Source organism: Buteo buteo, chromosome 9 (assembly GCF_964188355.1).
Source record: "Buteo buteo chromosome 9, bButBut1.hap1.1, whole genome shotgun sequence".
NCBI lineage: Eukaryota > Metazoa > Chordata > Aves > Accipitriformes > Accipitridae > Buteo > Buteo buteo.
The window spans coordinates 7,176,559-7,197,656 of NC_134179.1; the positions used below are offsets into that span (position 1 = coordinate 7,176,559).

At 61.3% G+C, this 21,098-nt stretch overlaps 1 protein-coding gene across 1 annotated transcript; it reads left to right on the top strand.

The window, feature by feature from the left end:
- Positions 1–3,102: 3,102 nt before the first annotated feature.
- On the top strand, positions 3,103–17,990 carry FXYD6 (FXYD domain containing ion transport regulator 6). The gene is made up of 13 exons (XM_075036685.1): positions 3,103–3,227; positions 10,385–10,447; positions 10,662–10,700; positions 10,830–10,904; positions 11,041–11,077; positions 11,371–11,420; positions 12,004–12,276; positions 15,313–15,408; positions 16,213–16,251; positions 16,383–16,457; positions 17,370–17,406; positions 17,556–17,586; positions 17,789–17,990. Exons 2-12 carry the CDS (start codon positions 10,390–10,392, stop codon positions 17,578–17,580), a joined length of 804 nt encoding a protein of 267 aa, XP_074892786.1. The 5' UTR covers positions 3,103–3,227; positions 10,385–10,389; the 3' UTR covers positions 17,581–17,586; positions 17,789–17,990.
- Positions 17,991–21,098: the final 3,108 nt, after the last annotated feature.

Genomic DNA, 21,098 nt, shown 5'->3' on the forward strand with positions numbered 1-21,098 from the left:
TCCCGAAGACAAGGCTGCAGAGATGAAGCAGACATCTCGGACAACGCTTCGCCTCCGCTCGTGGAGCCTTTGAGTGCAAAGGTCCTGCTGGCCGTGGGCCCAGGGGAGCAGCCTAGGCCATCGCCTGCAGCTCTTGCAAAGCCCCCTGTGCTTAGCCCCCTGCTTGCTCGGCTGCATCCTGCTCCGGAGCATCTTCCCAGACAAGGGGTGCTGAGTGTGGCCCCACATCTGGCTGGGCTGTTTCTGTGTTTCTCTATGCTTTGGAAATCACAGGCCAGTGTCCCCAGGGAACAGAAATTACAAAAATACAGTCTGGCGGGCACCATGTGAATTATCACCCATTGATGGTGTTCTTCCCACACTCTCCTTTTATAGCTCTTTGTTCTGTTGTGCCCAAACTGATTTGTTTATATGGTTTCAGAGATGATGTTTCTCTACAAAAATGTTTTTTCCATCGTTTCGGATTGGCTCCCTTCCACGGCCAGTAACATCATCACTTGGCACAGAGTCGCTGAACTTCAGCTTGCGCAATCCCCACGCTGGCTGTGCTCGACCAGTGAATACAGCCCTCAGCAGCTTCAGTACAATCCGCTGCTTTGTCGTTTGCTCCCGGGGGCCTTCGGAGCACAAGGAATGACTTCGGCCTGATGCAAGACAATGTTGCTGGGTTAAACGCAGCCATACGGCTGTATACAACTTTTGTCACTGCTTGCTTCTACCGGGCCCCTGACCAGGCCGAGGGCTGCGTTACCACCAAACGGGCAGTTTGCAAATGTTCACAAGCTTGGTGTTACAGGAAGGGAAAGACCTTAAAATTGGAGGGGAAAGTTCTGGAGGGCAAGTGGCTCCTTCCTGTACTCCCTCCCTGAGAGCGCAGGGAGGAGATGCCTGCTCCGTGGCTGCTCCACTCTAAGGCGACACACGCCGGGATGAAATCATGCCCTTGTTGGAGCTACTGGCAATGCTCCTATTGACTCAAATAGCATGAGGAGATTGGCCCAGCCCCTTCATTAGCATAAATCAGCATCGCCTGCCTGGCCTGGGTGCTGCTAGCTCGTGTTATACCAGCAAAAGATTTGCCCCAATTTCACCAGAAAAGAAGCCATTGCTCACCACAGTTCTCTCCAGCAGCGTGGCTCTGCGGAGCCAACGTTTCCTATTAGCAACTGTCGGAGCGGCTTTCCCTCCGTGGGAATAGCACAGGAGACCTTTCCCTTCCTCCCTTCACAGCAGAGTCGCTAGTTTACCTGAGTTTGTACAGAAAAACAATCCATGCTGCCAATTTTTTAGATTCCACTTGCGTTGGACAGCGCCTTGCAAATCGGTAAATAAAGAACTAAAGAAAGGAGAGCACGGAGCACGTCCAGCCGCAGCCAGCCGTGTGTCCGGGCCGCTGCCTGCGTGGCGGCTCTGTGTCTGTGGCTCTGCAGGGGCCCAGCATGCCCGCTGCAGTCCCCAGGGCATGATCACGGCATCAGAATCTTTTACTGCGTGCAGTGGATAATAACCGCTGAGGAGCGGGTAAGGTCAGAGAAGCCCGAAACTTGATTATAACTGCTTGATCCCTGCCTCACTCACTGCAGGGTAACTGACAGCCTTATCACGTTATCCCTACGCATTAAAGAGACTTGACGTTGTCCAGTCCCTCTCTGTTGGTCTGTGTCTCTCGACCCTTCTGAATAATTGCCTTGAAATGCCAGGGCTGGTTTATTTTCTTATATTTTACTGGAAACTGGGAAATGAATGCAGGATGGACTATGTGCTATTATTGTCCGATTTCTAGCGAAGATGCATTTGAGTTATTAGATGATGAACCAGCTCAGTGGCAATAGCATTGCTAAGGGGTTTTTTTCCAAGAAGAAACGGCTCTCCAGGGCAGCCGCAGGAGCCAAGCGGACCCAGGTGTGCCAGCATGGCCTGAAAGGGAGCGGTGCAGTCAGCCGCTGCCCAGTGGTGCTCTCAGCATCCTGCTGCCCATCTCCCACGGCGCCCGGCCTGTGGGAAGCTCTGGCTTTGCGTGGATACCACTGAGCAGTTTCGGCGCTGTGGTTTGCAGAGCTGTCGGGAGCTCAGGGCAGGCCCTCGTCTCCCTGCGCTCCTCCTGCGGATGCCCACAGCCCCGGGGCAGCGGCTCTGGCCAGAGCTCCAAGCCCAGCCAGGACCGCAGCTTCCCTCCCCGCTGTGGCTGCAACTGGGCTGCTCCCTGGCCACAAGCGGCTCGCCAGGCACGGTCGCTCCCTCTGGGGACTGTGCCGTGCTGTATTAAACACATATCTCCCTCCCGGACCTTGCACATCCCAACGTGCCCGGCTGGCCGGTGGGACTAAACTGGTCGGTTGCTGCAAAGCTCTACAACAGGGCGTGTGTTCCCAGCAGCAGTGGGTCCAGCCCTTCTCGTTGGGTTAGAATGCATCTCGCCTCGGCTGTCTGAAGTACATGCTGGTTTCTGACCCCCCCCAAGGGTCTGGTTTTCCGCACCTGCTAAACGCTGGCGGATCTGGGGAAGTCAATGCAGGCAGCAGGTCCCGAGCACGCCCGAAACCGAAGCCGGTGCAACCACCACTGAGCCCGGCCAGGCGGGAAGCATCCCTGCTGCCCCCTCCCCAGCAGGCCTGTCCTGGGCGGCCCCCCGAGATCCCACCGAAGCCCTGAGAAGCGGCCACCTGGCCTGGCAGCGCAGCATCCCCTTCCCCAGGTACACCCTTCTGCTCTTGGGGCGGGGGCGGCGGCGAGCAAGACAGAAAAGCCTCCGGCTTCTGTTGGCCTCGGCGAGCTCCGGCGGCCTGCTGCTCGCTCCCCGCTTTCCCCGCTGCCCCCACACCGGGTGCTCTCCGGTGCGGCAAGGGAGGGGGTTTCAAACCCGGGTAAGCGTGTCCCCCCCCTTCGCGGTCGCGCCCTGCCCCCCCGCCTGACTGGCTGCGGCGGATCTCGGAGCACACAAAGGGGCGCAAAGCTCCCCCAAAATCGCTTCGCCACCTCCTCTCCCCCCCCCCGCCCCCCCGCACCGGGGGCCGCGCTTCCCCCGGCCGCTTCCCGCGCGACCCCGCCGCCAGCAGGCCCCGCCCCCGCCGGCAAGCCCCGCCCCCACCCCGCCCCGCCCCACCCCGCCCCGTTCCGCTCCCCTTTGTGCGGCAGCCCCGCTCCGGCTCCGTTCCGTTCCGCTCCCACCCCCCGGTACCGCCCGGAGCAGCGCGGCACGACAGCCCGGCCCGGCCCGGCGAGCTCAGGTGGGTCCGGCCGGGGAGGGGAGGCGAGGCGGGGGGGGCGTCGGGTGTCCTGCCGCGGCGCGCCCGGCACCGCCCGGCGGTCCGTGTACGGCGGGGCGGGGGGGGCTTCGGTTCGCCGTGCCGCCGCCCGCTTCTGCCGGGGAGACCGTCGGGGCGCGGCCCGGTCCGGAGCCCCGGGGCATCGCCCCGCGCCTCGGGCCGCCCGTATCCCCGGGCCGGGTGGCTGCCATGGCAACGCCGGGGTGACCGTGGTCTCCCGCATCCCAGCGTTGCCTGGTTACCAGCCCCCCCGTGCTAGGAAGGATGCCCCAGCGGACCGGGACCCCCCCACTCCGCGGAGACCTCCGGCATGCCCTGCCTGCCCCAGCCCTCCCCGGGCTGGCTGGGGTCTGTGGTGTGCAGGCTCTGGGGAAACAGGGAGGTAACCCCCCTGCTTCGGTGAGGATTTGGCAGTGTTCTGCCTTCTCTTGCTAAATATTTTAGTAATGCCGAAGCAACATGGCAACGGTTGAGTGCTTTATCCCGGGAAGGCGTACCAGAGGGAAGGAAGAGCGTGTCACTCGGGGTGTGCAATTCATGCTTCCTGAAGAAGCAGATACTGGAGGCCATGTGGTGGAATGTGGCTCTCGCAGGAATATTTCTGTAGGAGGGAGAGTGACAGGTGGTTTGTGTGGACGTGCATAAGCTTTGCAGCAGGAAAGAGCAGCCTCTCGGGAAAAGCTGTCCGTGGATTCAGACCTGATGCAGTCCCCTGCACCCCTTTCAGTGAGCCCGCAGTGCCCCAAGGCGCTGTTGGGTCATTCTGGGACCCCTAGTCCCACGGGGTGGTTTCGCTCTCAGTCTGAAACGAAGACGAGCCCAGAGTCCCTGCCCGCGTGCAGTAGGAGCATGGTTCTGAGGCGGAGTGACGGGGAGCACGCCAGGGATAGCTGCTGGCGTCAAGCACAGTCGCTGCAGACCCAGGCCACCTGTTAGAGCATGCTTGCTGGACTGCCGGAGAATACCCCCGTGCCTCCGACAGCTCGCCTTGGCATTTTAGCCACCTCCTTGAAACATACCCGTTCAGGTCAAATGTCATGGAGAGCCACAGTTTTGCCAGCAGTTTAGACTTTAGTGTTGAAGACGACTCCCCAGCACGGCAGCTTTGTGTCCGGTTCTTTCCCTGTGTTTGCCTTCTGGGCTGTCTGCGTGTTTCCAAAGCATTGAGAGGCCGCCGAGCTCTGTGGCTGTCGCCTTGCCGCGCCACCCGAGCGCAGGGAAGGCACCGCTCGTGCCAGGCAGCGCGGAGGTGTCCTGCTGAGGGGTCGTGCCACCTGGCTGTCCCTCGTGGCATGCAGCCACAGTGGTGCTGGCAGGGATGATGGCCGCGCCTTCTGGGGACTTCGGTTCGCCTCGCGCTTGGCGGTGGTCGTGACTGACAGCAACAGCAAAGGAGAGAGGGAGAAAATGTCCGCCCTTTGATGCTTGGCTGTATTGTGGTACCCCAGGACACAGGGAGCGTGAAACAGCTTCTCTTACGCTGCTGGTCCGGTGTTTCCTGGTGATCTGGATTCCTCTCACCACCAGGACCTGGCAGGTAACCTCTGCTTTTGACTGACCTGTTTGATTCCCGTTGTGCTGATGCCTCGCCATGCTGGCGAGGGCTGGGCAGAGCGGGGTGTGGCGGGACAGTTCAAGCCAGTGTGCTGGTTAGGTTTACAGCACCTGATTATCTGTTAAGCAAACGAGGAGAAAACAGGAGCAGCAGACTCCTGATGGTTGTTGGTGGTGTTTACTGCTTCCCTGGAGCCAAGGGCTGGGTTCTCTGCCTGCTCTCCTGATGCCAGGCGGCCATGAGCTTGGCAATCATTGCGCCAGAGGTTTGCCTCAAAGGAAGGGCTGGCCTCACTCTTTTGTGTCTGCCCCTTCTTGTCTGGGGAGATGTGTGTCCTTGGGGTGGGCCAGGGACTGCCCGTGAGCCAAGTGTGGCCGGGCAGCTTTGGCTAAGGGTCCTCAATGTTTTCGGGCTGGTTGCCTGAAAGAAGCCCTGCAGGAGGCAGGCTTAATGCCAGGCTACGGGTGCGGGACTCAGCACAGGGTGCTGAGGTCAGGGTCCCTGTGACCTCGTTTAGCCACGTTCAGTGATTCCCTGTGATCGCGTGCTCTCGCGAGCATCGACCCGGCCGGGGCTGGTCCATGGGGGTCAGCGCGTGAGTCTTGTTCTGCAGAAGCAGGGCTGAAGTTTGGGTTCCTGGGGCTCCCGGAGAGGGTTTCCTTTGAATAGCTTCTGCTTTGGGGAGATAGCCCGAACCTGCAAGAGACGATTAGATCTTAGTAAAGTCAGTTTTCTGTCATCCATCCGGTCAGCCTTTGACTCAGCACCACATTTGGGAAGCGCCGTCCATATCAGAACGGCGAGGGCTGGAAATCTCCCCTCTCATTTAGGAACTAGGCACAACAACAGGCACATTAATAGCCCGATTGATGCTGACGTGAAATGGCAGAAGAGCACATCTATGCATAGCTGGAAATGTCCATTCACACATGCACGCTCCTAAACGCTCCAGGCAACTGAGCGCTGCTGTCACGGTCTTGGGGGCTTTGCACAGAAACTAGAGATTTTAACTAGGTCTGATCTTTGGGAGATGCCCTGAGGACTCCTGACGGAAGGAGGAGGCTGCCCGGCATTATGCCATGACGGCTGAGACTTGACAGGGCAGATCTACGCAAAACAATGAAAAGGAAAAGGGGACTTCAAGATTCAATGCCGTTACAAATTTACCTGCCTTGCTCTGGCATGATTTGCCATGCTATGGAGAGCTAATTGGTGGGCAGGAGAGACTGGGTCTGCCTGCCCGGACTTCCCCCCGCTTCTCTGTCTCACACACACACGGCCTCCGTGCGTGCACACACGCTACGCCCAATGACATGCGGAATCACAAGGAGGGATTATCCAGGAGCAAGAGGCGGAGGGAGAGCTGTGGTGAAGTGTGGAGTGAAGCATGTCAGCTCTGAGCTTGGTGGGAAGGCAGCAGGGCACTGAATCACGGCGGGGCTGTGCTGGGTGGGATGGGACTGAGCCCCAGTGGGGTTGCCACCCACCCCGAGGTGCTGCTCTGGGGGCTGCCAGCCCCGGCTGGTGGCCACAGGGACAAGGCTGCGTCGAGGGGGCGGCCACAGCTGCGCGGGCTGCGCCGGTGCCTAGCAGCGCTTTCCCAGGGCAGGGAGGGCATCCCCGGGCGGAGGGCTGTGCCAGTGTGCAGGGCCGAGGGCGGTGGTGTGGGCACCACCTGCAAACCCTCACCGTGGAGCAGGTCCAGCCGTGGCTCAGCCACGTCCTGCCAGAGAGGGGTTCAACAAAAGCTCTGGTAAGCCCCTAACCAGAAAACGCCATATACTCCCTCAGTCTGCATCGTTCCTTCCTTCCTTCCCCCAGGAGCCTCTGCCAAAAGCCTGATGTCCTCCTTCTGGCACCCGCTCAGCCATGCAGACAGGGATGGGGGGGGTAAATATTTGGTTTGCCCTCTTAAAACTGCCAGCTGGGTCGAGGCGAAAGGGAAGGAGAGCTCCGGGCACCACTGCCCTGCGTCCTCTGCCGCTCTGCCTCTCTCCGTATGCAGGCAGATCTCGCAGTTTCAACAGGAAAAAAAACATGTTTTGATTCAAGTGGCACGTGAAGCGCTCTGCGCTGCCCGTTCCCCGCGGTTTGCATGGGTGCGTGGCTGCTCGGTTTGGTGACAGCAAACTTTGTGTCACTAACAGGGAGAAAACAGGGAGGTCTGAGCCCAGTGGGGCAGGGCGGGCGAGGAGCAGGCTGTGCAGACGTGGCCAGGCGCGGGGCTGCTGTCGCTCCTCAGGCAGCTGTTGTTTTTCCGCTGCCTTTGTGCAAAGGCACAGCTGGATTCCGCGTGAGCGGAGGGCAGGGAGCGGCGCCTTCATGCCTTGAACTCTGTGGTCTGAAGGCGTAAGCCGGGGAAAACGGCAAACCCTTTGCAATGTTTGCTCTTCTCGCTTTATTTCAGCTTCTTGAAAAAGTGGGTGGGCCAGCTCGAAACAACCCAAAAAACCTGTGGCGCTTCGCAAAGCATATGCTTCCTTGGAGGAGACCTGGGCTCATTTGCACTCCGGAATGCTGTGTTTGTTTTTCGAGCAAGGACACTGCCAATCCTGATGGTTAACTCGTGCGGAGATAAGTTTGAGCGTGTGGAAGTGTGTGAATTTGGGGGATTGAGTTAGAAAAACAAAGAACATATGTGTGCTGTGTGCTTGGCTTGGCGAAAAAGCGACCTCTGCTGCACTAAGCGTGAGAAGCCAAAAGCTGAGCACAGGACTGGAAACAACGTCTGTGGCCAAGCGGGGCCCCAGCGCTGGCCCGCTTCCTCGGGTGGCTGTGGAGGGCTGGAGGGGACTGCAGGAGAGCAGGGAGCGAAGCCTTTGGTGGGTGCCGGAGCTGCAAGATGTTCGCTTCTGTTAGTGCTGGCAAAACACGCCCAGGCAGCCAGCAGCATGGCTGTGGTGTTTTTGAAGCTTCTCTGGAACCGGGGCCGGGGGGTCGGACCCTCTCACCGTTGCAGGCAGGGCTGCCCGTGCTGTAAAGCACCTTGCCAGGCATCAGTGGGACAGCTCACGCGTGACGAGGGACTGGGGCCACAACCGAGGGCTGTGGGGCGTGGGTGAGAAACGCTGCCTTCAGGAGTCCCAGGGCTGCCCGCTGCAGGAGGGGAGTGTGCGTGGGGTGAGCAGGAAAGCGAGAGGGTTCCCATGCGCCTTGGCTGGGGTGGCAGGGCTCAGGGCAGGGCAGGGACGGTTGTGAATAATGTGAAGTCCCCCGAGTAGGTTCTCCAGGGGATGTCACTGAGCTGCTGCTGCAATAGTAGTTGAATAACAGCAAAAGAAACAATAGAAATCTAATGATTTGTTCACAAAATAAAGGCATCATTAATACCCTACAAGAGCCAATTCATACTGTTCATCTAGCAGTGGCAAGCACTGTATTGCCTCTCCTTGTGTGCATACAACACCCTCGTGTTGGGTAATGACACTGATTTTGCACTGGCAGCCTCAGCAGTAAAGAGATAAAGGATGTGAGGTAAAGGACATAGGAAAATCGGCAACTAGAAGTTACTGTTTCACCAGCTGTTGGGTTCTTTGTACATGTTTCTGAGACCTGGTAATTATCCAGAATTACGTGCCTCAGCAAACGAGGGGGCTTGTCTGGGCGCAGGCAGCCAGCGGCACACTCCAGCGCGGCGTGGCAGCGCAGCCCCACGCTACACAATGGTGGCGGCAGCTGTGGGCCAGTGAAATTAAACCCTCTGGCGTTCGGATGAAACGCGTTGACTTCAAAATGACAAGATGTGGAAGGGAAGGGAAGGACGTGAGTTATCATGGGAGGCAACTTGTTCCGATGAATAAATGGGCTTCTGGAAACATGCTCCCCGTGTTGGCGGGGCCGAGCGCAGTGCAGGAGGCCGCTTCCTCCACAGACGCGACAGGAGCTGGCTCCCGAAGGCAGCGCTGGAGACCGGCCGCCGAGCGGAATGCTGCTGGGGCTGGTTTTGGCAGGCTGGTGGGCGCCGCTGAGCCCACTCCATGCGTGCCGTTCCCGGGCACCTTCGCAGCACAAACTGGGAAGGGGGGCCGCGGCAGGAGCTGGGGGACCCTGGTGCCCTGAGGAGCCAGCCTGGGGCAGCTGAGCTGCCTCTCCGCCCCCGTCACTGGCTGCCCAGGTGGGCTGGGGCGGAGGTTGCATCCGAATCAGGTCAAGCTCTGGAGGGGCTGAATAGCAGCACGCCAGGGATCTGCATCCATCAGCTAGCTGAATTCCTGCTCTGTTGAGGGCCCCTTTCTTATCGGCACTAATCCAGCGCAGCAGCTGCAGCAGCTCCGTAGCGCTTGGTGCTATCAGTGCTGTGCAGCGTGCCCGATAACCCCCCTTCCTCTCCTGTGCCAGCAGCAAGCCCTCTTTGCATTCCCGCACCATGTATGGCCACCGAGCCCTATCGCCGGGGCGCTTAGCGACTGCCTGACGGCAGCAAAACACAAACAAGCAGAGCCCTGTGTGCGGGCAAGCCACGGGTGGCTGGCAAGGCAGCACCCAACCTGCCCCTGCACTCCGGAGCTCCTGGCTTGCTCCCTCGAAGGAAGCGCGTCCACCAAGCCTGCTCCGTCCTGGCAAGAGGCATCGCAGCCAGCGGGAAGGGGTAGCTGGGTGCGCACGGTGCCCTGTGCCAGCTGGCAGGACGGAGAGCAGCCGCTCCCCCAGCCCCTGCCCATCACGACGCTTCGGGGCCAGTTAATAGGTACCATGTGTGCTGGCAGAGCAGCAGTGCCTGGCACTGGCTGGTCCCAGCAGCCAGGGTGCCCATCCCAAATGGGTGCAGCAGCTTGGGGCATGGAGATGCGCACCCCTGCCCGAGCTGGCAGGGAGCATCACAGCCCGGCCACAGCGTTGTTACACCCAGGCTGGCATACCTTGGAGAAGGGTCCATGCTCTGGCCGGGTGCCTCTGCACCAGGGCAACGTTTTGGTGCTTGTGAAGGGACGGGGACAGGCTCAGCTATGAGAGGGGACTGAGGGAGTATTTAAGGTCTCTCCTCACTGCTGTAGGTTAGTGTGGGAAGCCGGGGGGGGCAAGCATGGCTGTGAGCTCATGTCCCACCAGGGCTGCTGGCCTCATTGTAGGAATGTGCCATAATTGCTATGCTAATTGGGACAAATTAAAGTATGCTCTGGGTGAAGGACACGGTATTGACCTTGATGGAGAGATCACAGCCCTCGTGCTGGCCCCATTGCCTGCAGTGCAGCCTTGCGACTGCACAGAGATCCATGCCAGGAGCAGAGCCAGTGGTGCAGAGGTGCCTGAAAATGTGCCGCAGTACCCCACAAAAAGTCCATCCGTCTGTCTGCTCAAACCTTTCCCCTCTTTTCTGCCTGCGAGACGCCATGTCCCCACTGGGCTGGGCACAGCTATGGCCCTAGGTATCGTGGCCAGGCCCCTGGGTGTTTCCTGGGGCCAGCCTGGCTCCTTCTCCCACAGCGTGGGCTGCAAGGGCTGTGCAGTCCTGCCTGCCCGCACAGTCGGGCATGGGTTGCCCATAGTTGTGCACCCCAGTCCCATCACGGTGCCCTCCGTCAGCCATCTGGGTGCTGAAGCCCACTTTTCCCCTCTCTCGCAGCGGCCATGGAGGCAGTGCTGATCTTCCTGTGCTCTCTGCTGGTGCCGGCGGCTGTGGCAGACGGTAGGTGCCAAGTGCTTTCCGCATGCAAGGTGGGTCACAGGGGCACGGGAAAAGGCTGCAGGGTCCTGGCAGACAGCCGCTACTTCGATCCAGGGGAGGCTGGAGCGGGCCGTGGGGCAGCAGCAGTGCCTGTGCCAGCGGGGGGGCCGTGGGGAGCTGCAGGGGCTCCACCGGCAGGTTCGCTCACCTTGCACCCTTGTCTGCTTATTTCCAGTGGCCACCCCAGAGAAGGAGGAGGACCCCTTTAACTATGGTGAGCATCGCCATGCATGAGGATGGGCGTGCTGGTGGGGGACATGCGTGCATGTACGATGGGGAGTGAAAGAGGCCGCCCCCTTCCCTGAAGCCAGCAGGAACAAGCCCCTGTGTCTCCTCCCCCCAGATTACCAGAGCCTGAGGATCGGGGGGCTGGTGTTTGCCGTGGTCCTATTCACCGTTGGCATTCTCCTTATACTCAGTAAGTTGGGGACCATGCGGTTGCTGGGCTTGTGGGCCAGGGCACTGGGGACCGTTCTCGTGGGGGGGCAGCCATTGGAAAAGGCGTGGCCCATTCCCACTTTGGCCATGCTGATGGTGTTTCTCTCCCCTTGCAGGCAGGAGGTGCAGGTGCAGTTTCAACCAGAAGCCCAGGTGAGTGAGGGCAGCCTGGTGGGGAACATCTCCCTTGGTGAGCCTCTCTGCCCAGCGCTCAGCTCTTCCTGGGCTCCCTCCCGCAGCTGGCAGAGTGGCTACACTCCCGGAGCATCCCGTTCGGGTGCCTGGTGCCCAAAGCTCCGCTGCAGAGCTCCTGGGTGGCAAAGCAGCTCTGCACACTCCCAGGGTACCTTCCTCAGCATGCCCCTGCGCTGTCGGGCATCCCACCCCCAGGGACAGGGTGCAGGTCGTAGGTCGTGGCCGCTCTCAGCGTGCCCCTCTTCTTGCAGAGCTCCAGGGGATGAGGAGGCCCAGGCGGAGAACCTGATCACCTCGAACGGTAAGGTCACCTGTCCCGTCCTGCGCGTGCTCTGCTGCCGCTTCTGCGTTACCCTCGCCTGCCTGTGGAGCACGCAGCTCTGGGCAGGCGCTGCGAACCGCTCTGCTCTTCCCTTTGCAGCAACAGGAGCACAGAAAGCAGAGAACTGAACAAGAGCCATGCGGTGAGTCCCGGGGCTGCCACGGATCAGTCGAGGCCAGCATGTGTGGTGGCACTAGGGCTGTCGTGGCTGCAGTGCTGGGAAGGAAGGGAGGGGCAGCCGGGGCTGTGTACAGGGGCAATGGTGGGGCTCCGAGTAGACCCCTTTGCTGGGACCGGGCAGCCCTTCATCTCCAGCATGGCACAGGGGCGAGTGCTGGTCGGGGCCGTGGCAGGGAAACATGCAGTGCTGGCAAGGTCCCCGGTGTCCTGTGCTCGGCAAGCCCCAGGCAACCCAGCGGGAAAAGGAAGCATCTGTCCGGATTTTCCCTTGCATTATTACACTTCCTCTCCTTGTGCTCCTCCACCCCAAGGGGGTTTTATTTTTAGGGCCTCTAGAGAGCTGAGTGCAAGCCCCCTGGGGCATCTCGCTCCTTGCCCATAGTCAGAGTTGCCCTGAGCTCCGCATTCAGAGAGAGCGGAGGCCCGGAGCCCATGCTGGCCGGCAGGCAGTTTGCACTGCTGGTGGACGAGCCCCGTGCAGGGAAAGGCGGTGGCGGTGCTCCCAGCCTGACTCGCTGCTCTCCTTCGCACGCAGACCCAGAGACCCGAAGACAGATGCTCGGACCGCAGATGCCAGTGGTCTGCGAGGAAACTGAAATCGCAGCAACAGGTCCCTCTAAGGAGATGCGAAGCTGCTGTGTCTGTGTTACCCTCTGTACTTCAGCACCGGTTCTCTGTTTACTAACCCGACTAAACTCCACTCACCGTCCTCTCTGCCTCCAGTGCTGTGTAATGTTGATGTGAGATGATCATTACCTCCTAGGGCTAGTCGTTGCTGATGTTGTAATAGTGACTTTCTCTTCACCTTTCTCGTTCTGTGCGTGTGATTCGGGCTGTGTACAACTGGCAAGCGCTCCCTGGAACGGGAGCCGCAGGGCAGGGCGGCACGGGCCCAGGGGAGCCCCACGTCCCCCCCCCCCCCAGAGTCAGAGGCACTCAGCACGGCCTGCACGGTACTGTCTGCATGCCAGGCAGTGTCACTGGCGGGGGCTCGTGGTCCACCACCCCGGCTGGCTTCGGGCAGGGCTCGGGGACCAGTCCCGCAGCGCTCTGGGGGCCTGCCCAGCCTAAGCCTGGACCGCGCGTTGCAGTTTCAGCAATAACCCTCCTGTGCACACCCCCGGCCCGAAGGCAGCCACAGTAGGGGGCGAGCCAGGCAGGGACATCCCGCGGCTCCGCTTCCCTCAGTGGAGGCACTTGGGTGCTGGATTTAAGGCTGAAAGGAGCTCCCCTTTCTCGCCTGCTTGGCACTCCCTGTTTCTGTCCCTGGCTACGACCAAGCCATCAGTGTGGGTTGCTGCTTTAAAGGTGAGGAGATGCTGTGGTGGCAGAGAAGCCCATGAAATCCCCCGGCACGGTGACACTGTGAAAGAGGGTGGCTGCGCAGCGGTGACCATGCTCGCCAGCGCAAACCAGCTCCTTGCCAACGCTCTGCCTGCCTGTGAGACGGAGGTGGGCAGATTAAACAGTCTCTGAGGGCTAAAGAGAAACATGGACTGAAATAAAGATCCTGTCCTTGCTTGTCTCCAGCAGGGAAGGGGCAGCGGCGTTTCCTCCTGGTGCTCCCTGCCCTTCGCGATGCCTTGTCGCTCCCTGCGCCATGGCCCCCCTGCATCAGTGCTGTGTATCATCCCGTGGTGGTTACGTGTTGTCAGCCCCGCCGATGCCAGCTGCCCCTTCTCCCTGCGGAGCAGCAGCTAGCAGTGGTGAGCGGTGCTCCGGGGCTTTGCACACCTGAGCTTGCACAGCGGGGCTGAGCCCAGAGGCTGTTGTCACCTTGTGTCCGCTCATGGGTTGGAGGCAAACCTGTGAACCTGGCCCCTTCCCCACGCCCGTGGGCATGCAAAACTGTGGCCTCAGCTGGGCCTGGGGACTGCCGGCTTGGTCGAGGGCGCTTGCCAAGGCAGGTCAGCCTGGGCAGCAGCGGGGGTCCCCAGGGCTGCACTGAAACACATTGGAGCGTGTCCATGCAGCAGGAAGAGGTTCTTGTCCTCCAGAATGGTTTTGAGAGGGGTTTCTGCTGTGTCCACCCCGCCACGCTGGCCCTGCCTCCAGGGTGGGCTGTGTCCCTGCGTGCTTTGCGTTCCGCGGCGGCACTGGGAAGCACGCTCTGTCCCATCTGTGCGAGGCAGAGAGACCCTGTCTCCAGTACCTTCTCCCCTTCCTCCTGGCCGTTGCAGAGAGCTCTGCTCACCTCCTGCTTCCACGCTGCCCTGCAGCCTCGGGCAGAGCAGACCCCGCGCAGCCCAGCCCCCGAGCGTCAGCTGTGTGCGTGTCCCGCGTCGGAGTGCCCGTGGTGTCTGTAGCGTGCCGTCGGTGTTAACGTGAAACAAAGAAATCCCTGTGGTGTGTAGAAATGGCAAAATCCTGACTGTTGTAAAATAAACTGACCTATTGTGTTTCCTTTTAAATAGGCGAGTGTGCTGCTGTGGTAAAGGACTGGTGTGTTCTGTGCTGTGACCTAAGGGGGAAAGGAATAAAATATCATTTCTATCTGTGCCTGGCTGCGTCGTCTCAAGGGCCATGGCGTTGCCAGGGCTTGGGGGAAAGGCTGCGGGGAGCGGGACGGGGTCCGAGGGCTCCAGCTCTGCCGGGGAGGCTGGCTGGGGGAGCTGGCGGGCAGCTTCTCACGCCGTCCCTCTGCGTCGGGCGCCGGGCTGGGGCGGGGGGGAGCGACTGTGGCTCATCCCCCAGGCAGCACAGATGAGCTTTGTGCTAGCAGCGGTGGGCTGGCCGAGCCCCTACCCTGCCGCGCTCTTTCCTGCAGCCAGCAGCAGTTTCAATACCCAGAGGCCGTGTGAAGGGAGCGTGTGAGCGGCGAGCCTGGCTGCACGGCCCCAGGGGAGGCCGGCACAGAGCCCCCTTGTCCCTTGGCCTTTCGGGAGCTTTGGCGCGGATCGAGGGCGATGCTGGGTGCCGCCTCGGCTCTGTGACGGCGGGGCCACCCGGACGGCCCCACGCACCGCCCTCCTGGGGCTTGGCTTTGCCCCACGGCGCCGAGCTGCTGTGGGGGGCTCCGGGGGGCCTCGGCCTGGGCCCAACCCTGGGCACGGCGAGGGGAGCGCTCCCTTGGGGCCGGCCACTGCGGCGCTAATCGGCTTGGGCGCGTGACTCCCGCTCGCCGATTGCGAGATTAGAGCAAACTGGATTGAACAGCCTGCCTGGCAGCTGGCCTCGCCGCCCCCGGGGCCGGCACAGCCTCGAGGGGCGCAGCATCCTGGTACCCTCGGCCGGGCAGGGATGCACCGCGGACGTGGCTGTGCCGGGGTGCCGCAGGGCCCCCCCGGGACGGCTCGACGCGGGGCTGGGAGGCACTGACCCCACCGTTGCGGGGACCCGTGGCGCCAGGCTGCAGGGACGGGGCACGCCGCCCGCTTCTCTCTAGCAGAAGGCAGTTGCAGCCTGTACCGAAGCCCATCCCTCTGCCCCCCACCTCGGGCTCGCCTCCACTGTGGGAGGTGAAGCCCAGCTGGCCTGACATTCAGAAAGCGAGGGAGGACATGCCACCCTGCTCCCGGCTGGGGTAGGGACACCCGCGGCTCCGGGGTGCCCAGCCCTCCCTGCTGGCTGGCACGGTGGGTGTGTGCCCTGCCCTCCCCTCCCCTCCCAGAGCCTCCTTCCCAAAGGTGGGTGGGAGCCCTGTGCCTCCCCTCGTGACTGCGATAAACATTACAGCGAGGCCGTTAATGTTTAATGAGGTTTGCCTCCCAATTAACGTGCTTTCCCAGGGGCGCCCACTCCCAGAGCGAGACGCCTGCCGGACGACACGCCGACACGATGGGTGACGGTAAGGGTGGCCAGCAGGCACCAGCAGGTAGCACCCCGCTGAGCCCACGGCAGAGGGGCTTCCCTGGGAGGGCAGTCACCTTCACGGGGGCATCTCCATGCGAGGAGCAGCGCTGTTCCCTCCTGCCGTGTGGGAGCTTGCGCGGGGGCAGTTCTTGCGGAGGATTCAGGGGAGATGTGCGGATGAATCCCCAGAGCTCTGCAGCCTGCTGGCGCATCAGTGCCGGCTGGCGTTTGGCTTTTTGGGGGGATTTCTCCTTCCACATGGCTCCTGGCAGAGGGATGCACAGTCAGGTAAGGGGGCTCGAGTGGTGACACGGAGCTTTCAGACAGACAAGCCTCCCAGCATGGAGAGAGGCTGCCAGGATGCACCCCAGTGCAAGGTGTCAGCCGGAGGGGTTGTTCAGTGCTCCGTGCCGCAGGAGCAGAGCCACCACTGCTCCACCGACTCCTGTGGGCAGCGGCACTTCCCGAGGGCACCGTGTGGGCTGCTCTGCTGACAGCGCAGCCTTCACAAATAGCAACCAGCTGCTGCAAACAATCGAGCCGAGTCTGTCTGTAGCTTCCCCTGGAGCTCGAAAACTCCCGTGCATCCTGCAAATGCCCTGTGAACGTTAAACTTCCTGGAGTGAAAAACAGGAATTTGGGAATCCTTTATTTTCTCAGCTAGACCTTAAGGAATTCAGAGCGCTCTTGCTTGCAATCTTTGTTCCTGATCTTTCCCACCTCGCCTCCCCATCCAGGCGTCCACCGCGAGCCCAGCGCCCAGGCCCTGGCTCTCACTTGGGTTTCTCCTCTTTTCCAGAGCAAGCGCCCGAGCAGGGCCTGGACAGGTTCAGCTACGGTGAGTGCGTGCCGCAGGTAGCCCGGAGGCTACGGGCAGCCTGCTCCCACGCCTGCCCGTGGGCTCTGTGCCGCGGGCTCAGCCCCGCGCCTCGGCCGGGCTGACACCGGCTCGGCTCTCCTCCTCCCCAGACTATGAGACCATCCGCAACGGGGGGCTGATCTTTGCCGTCGTGGCTTTTGTCATTGGGCTCCTCATCATCCTCAGTAAGTGCCTCGGGTGGGCCGGATGCCTGCCTTGGCTCTCTTCCCCCACACGTGGCCCTTCCTCCGCTCACCTCCCACCTTGCCCCGTGCCAGGCACTGGCTGGGTGCCGGGGTGGGGGGGCCACTGACCCTGCCCCACCGTGTGAGGGGTGGGCATCGTCTGCAGCCGGGGCTGCCTGGGAATTTTCCATCTAGGCAAGCTCCCAACAGAAAGCGAGTTGGGAACAAGACAACGTAAATGGTTCACGTCTCCCTGCCAGCATCAAGGCTTCGGAGGGAAGGTCACTAATTAAAAATAGCAGAGAAAACTCTGACATTTCCAGAGTGAGAAACCAGCTTTCCCAGAGCCCTCAGACCTCGGTGGCTCCCAGGGAGACTCGGTGCCGAGCGTGCAGGGCGCCCGGCGACCCTGCCTGTGCATACAGGGACTGTCTGCCTCGCTCTGCATGGCTGGGGGTGGCCGCAGCATCGCAGCTGCACGCTGTGACATTGCACAGCGGTTTTAGGGGGCAAGATAAGAAAATCACCTGCATTTGCAATCCCAGGGGCAGCTGAGGGAGAAAGGCAGACATCCAAGCGGGCTCTCGTGGCTGGCGCCTTGCTGGGCAGCACCAGGGACTGCGGCTTCGGGATCCAGGGCAGTGCAGGGGGGCTGGCCGGGCAGCGCGGCTGAGCCGGGGGCCAGGAGGCAGCATGTGGGGTCAGTGTCTCCCCACACCGGTGGGAGCTGGGCAGGAGGCCAGCCCCAGCGTGGAGGCAGGGGGGCTCGAGGCTTCCCTCAGGAGCCAAACCCAGTGGTCCCCGGCGGGGGACAAGCCCGCCGAGCAGAGAGGGGCGGGCGAGATGGGACAGGGGCGGGGGGGGGGGAAGGCTCTAGCCACAAGAGGCCTCAGTCGCTCCTCTTGCCCCCAGGCCAGCGGTTCCACTGCGGAGGGAAGAAGAAGAGGAGGTGGGTATTGCACAGTTTTAAGGCAGCCTCCTCTCTCCTCCCCATCCTAGTCCTGCCAGCGGAAAAGGCTGGAGTCTCGGCTCGTACTCCCTCCCAGCTCAGCCACATTGCCTAGCATAACACATCTCCCCTTGCTTTTCACTCCACAGACAAGGAAACGAGGAAGACCTGTAGCTGCAGGTAGGTTGCACGAGGACGCACCCAGCTGGCAGCCAGGCTCCCTGGGTCTGCCTGGGCTGGGCAGCAGTGCTTCGAGGGAAGTACCTACGTGGTACACCATGCTTCAGGGAAGTACCTACGTGGGGGTCTGTCTGGGGAGGAGAGGGGCTAGGGCACGCTGGCCTCTGTGGCCATGTAACCCTCCCGTTCTGTCTGATTTCAGAGCTGCCATGCTGCCATGGAAGCAGAGCTTCCTCCAAAGCAGCGAAGTCCTTGCCAAGGGCCACCCCTTACCCCGCTCCAGTGGATCCATTACCCTGCTCACCCCAGACGAGGCCAGGACGCAAATTGCCCTCGTGCTTTTCCCTCTGTTAGATGCAGCAAGAGTTTCTTGGCTAATAAAGTTCAAGCTGAGAGAGGTTAAACTTTGTGCCCGAGGCATCTGAATCGCCCACTCTCCTGGCCCGGCACCAATGACCTTTCTGCCCTGCAGACATCTTCCAACACAGACCCAGGAAGGGTTTCTGCTGGCTCCTCCGCACACCCGTGGCACGGAGCAGCTGGCCGCCTCCGCTCTGGGTTTGCACCAGGGCCTGCAGAGGGAGGGACGTTCCTGCTCTCAGCCACCCTGGCTGCTTTGAGGAAACATCCCTCTTGGCCGGCACAAATGCTGGCTGCGGGTGCCCAAATCCTGAGGCAAATGCCCTTCCCCTGGGCTACAGGGTGAGGGGTTTGGAGTGCTACCCCATGCTGTGCAGGCTGCAGGCCAGGTCAGATGCAGAAGCGAGTGTGTGCTGTTCGCAGGGGGCCATTTTCATGCCTGCTTTCTGGAGTGCTTGATCCGGGCATCCTTCCTGGGCAAGGACGGGGCTGGGATGGTGCATCCAGCTCCTCGGTTTCGCTGCCTCTCTCCTCTTCGGATACAGATGGCAGCAAAAAGGAAGAAAACTCTCCTGCAATTGGGCAGTGAGTGAGGAGGGAGCTTTGCTCCCGGTGCCTGCCTGCAGGTGAGTTGGACAGACACAGACATCTAGTGACCAGGCAGCGGCCCCACTGATGGCTCTGCTGCCAGCTCCCCAAACCACTGCCCCCCAGCACCCACGAGCCCTTCCCTTGCAGGCTCTGGGGCTCAAGGTGTGCATCGGGTCACCCTAAGCAAGCAGAGAAGTAGAGCTTGCAGCAACGGAGGCAGTGGGGAGCTCGCTCCCAGCTCCAGCAGTATGCGGGGGGTGCTTTGCCAGGTAACACTGCAGGTGGGGAACGCTGCAGGTGAGGACCAGCAGAATGTGGTGCTCTGTGGGCAGCGGGGCAGGAGCCTTCGCTCCTCCATGCCCGCAGTCCTGCATGGGCACCCGTTCTGCTAGCAGTGCCGTGGGAGCGGGGAGTCCGTGGGGGCCCAGCCAGTGGCGGCGGAGGGGCCGGTGAGGGGCCGGTAAGGGTCCTTGCCCAGCTTGGGCTGGTTCCCCTCATCACCTGCAGCCCCGCGGGGTTTGGGCGTGCACCGCGTTGCGTTCTGGAAGCCTGAGCGTCCCGGCACTGCTGGCGGAGGAGAAACCGGCTCGCCTGCTCTGTTTGGGCCTCAATTGAGGTCAGACATTGACAGTGAAATAGGATTAGCTGAGGGAAGGTTATTAGACAAAATCCGTGCAATTTGTCTAATCGGAGGTGCTTATTTAACATGGTAAGGAGATTATTTTGAAATAGAATTTTGACTTGACACTGACCCACTAATAAAGCCTCGTGGCAGCTTTGCACAGCTCGAACGGGAACCAGAGGCCTTCAGTGGAGGGAGAAGAGTACCTGTTTAGCAGCATAGACAAGCCGAAAGGTTTGCTCGCAGCAGAGCTGGCCCTGCCCTCCCCCTGCTCCGACCTCCCGGTCCTCACCGGCAAGGCGTGTGGCATGGTTGTGGTGCCCTAAAGAAGGAGCTAAAGGGCCCAGCAGCCAGGAAGGCAGCCGGTGTACGAGACGAGCCCGTCCTCAGCAGGGTCCCACATCCTTGAGGCCCAGGGTTCCTGGGGCTCCCTGTCCTCCCCAGCGCCTGGCCGTGCCAGGGCTCAGGGCACAGGCGTGCCCTTCAGGGTGCGCGTCCCCTGGCACCGGCCCCCCGGAGAGCCCCGCAGACAGAACCCCTGCAGCTCGAAGGCAGGAGATTAAGGGGAGCGAAAAGCCATGTCTGGCTCCCTGAGCAGGGGGATCTCTGTCTCGGCACCAGATGGCATTAATAGCATTATTCTGCACGGCTCGCAGACACCCGCGTGTGCACGCACGCTTGCGCAGCCCTTTGCACCCCTGGCTGGGGCTTGGGGGCCATGCCACGGGTCGGGGATGCTGATGGGGTGTGCGGTGGCAGAGCGGGAGGCACTGCCGGCACCTCAAGGCTTGCACCGGGGGTGACATTTGGAAGGCAGGCTATTATCAGAGCTAAACTGCGAGCAGCCTGGCTCTGTGCCCCTCCAGGATGGAGGCGGGGAACCAGGGCCGGGGGAAAGGCATAAGCAAAGTATATGATGCATGGTAAATGTGGCCTCCCTGGGCCAGGGGCGGCGGTGCTGCCAGTGGCCCCTGCTCACCGGGCCGGCACACGGGCGTGAGCCACCTCTGAGGCAGGGCTCTCTGCTCCTCTCCGTGTCTTCACGGTCCTCGGCTTTGGAGGTTGAGCCCAGGAGTTATGGGAGCGGGAAGACCACAGGAAAAGGCTGCCATGTCTCCGCTCGGCTGCCTTTCTCCTGCTGCTGCCCTGGTGAGAGGCTTCTGCTCTCCCCAGGGCTTGGGCAGGGGGAGTTGTGGGCTCCATTGGATGGTGGCCCATGGGATGAGCTCCAGCCCCACAGTCCTTTCCCTGCACCCGCGGCCCTGCGGGTCAGCTGGGAGCTGCGGCCTCGGTGAGGACACGTTCGCCTTCTCCCCTGAAGCAGGCAATCTTGGAGGATTTCTCTCACAGTCCCTTGAGCCATTAATCTTCTCAAAGTAAATCTTTTTGGTGACACAAAGGGGATTGGTTAAGTAATACAGCGGAAAACTGGAGTGTCCTTTTCCTCTGGGAAGCCTTCCAGTTGTGAACAGCTTCCCCCTGGCACTGGCTATTCCCTGTTTGCTTTGCCAGTCCCTGGACGGACAGGTACGAGGGAGAGGGGCTCCGACCGGCTGTGGCTCGGCCAGCTTCTGTGCTTAATCCATGGCTGAATGTGAGGAGATGAGGCACCGGGGCAGGAACAGGAGGAGCAGCGGTCAGGGAGGCTGGCTGCTCAGCTCGCCCAGCCTGGAGGCCCCCAGTACTGCTCCGCCATCTCCGTCATGCCAGGGATGCATGCAAAATGTCTCCTCATCATTAGTTAAAACAGGAGAGCAGCAAATGGTGACTAATGGAGCCAAAGAGGAACACTTGACAACACGAGAGACGGGGCTGGGCTGGCAGGGAGCCAGCCACACGCCTCGTTCTCCCTTTGTTCTGCTCCTGAAAAGGCAGCGCATCCATCAACAGCAACGCGTCTGCCAAAACAGCAGCGTTCCGCGGTCTGAAATTATCTCCC

Excerpts from the sequence above, each read along its gene's own strand:
- FXYD6 (XM_075036685.1), top strand. The coding sequence starts at position 10,390 with ATGGAGGCAGTGCTGATCTTCCTGTGCTCTCTGCTGGTGCCGGCGGCT. Across the intron at positions 11,078-11,370 it reads AGTTTCAACCAGAAGCCCAG|AGCTCCAGGGGATGAGGAGG; the intron begins GTGAGTGAGGGC and ends CTCTTCTTGCAG. Across the intron at positions 16,252-16,382 it reads CCTGGACAGGTTCAGCTACG|ACTATGAGACCATCCGCAAC; the intron begins GTGAGTGCGTGC and ends CCTCCTCCCCAG.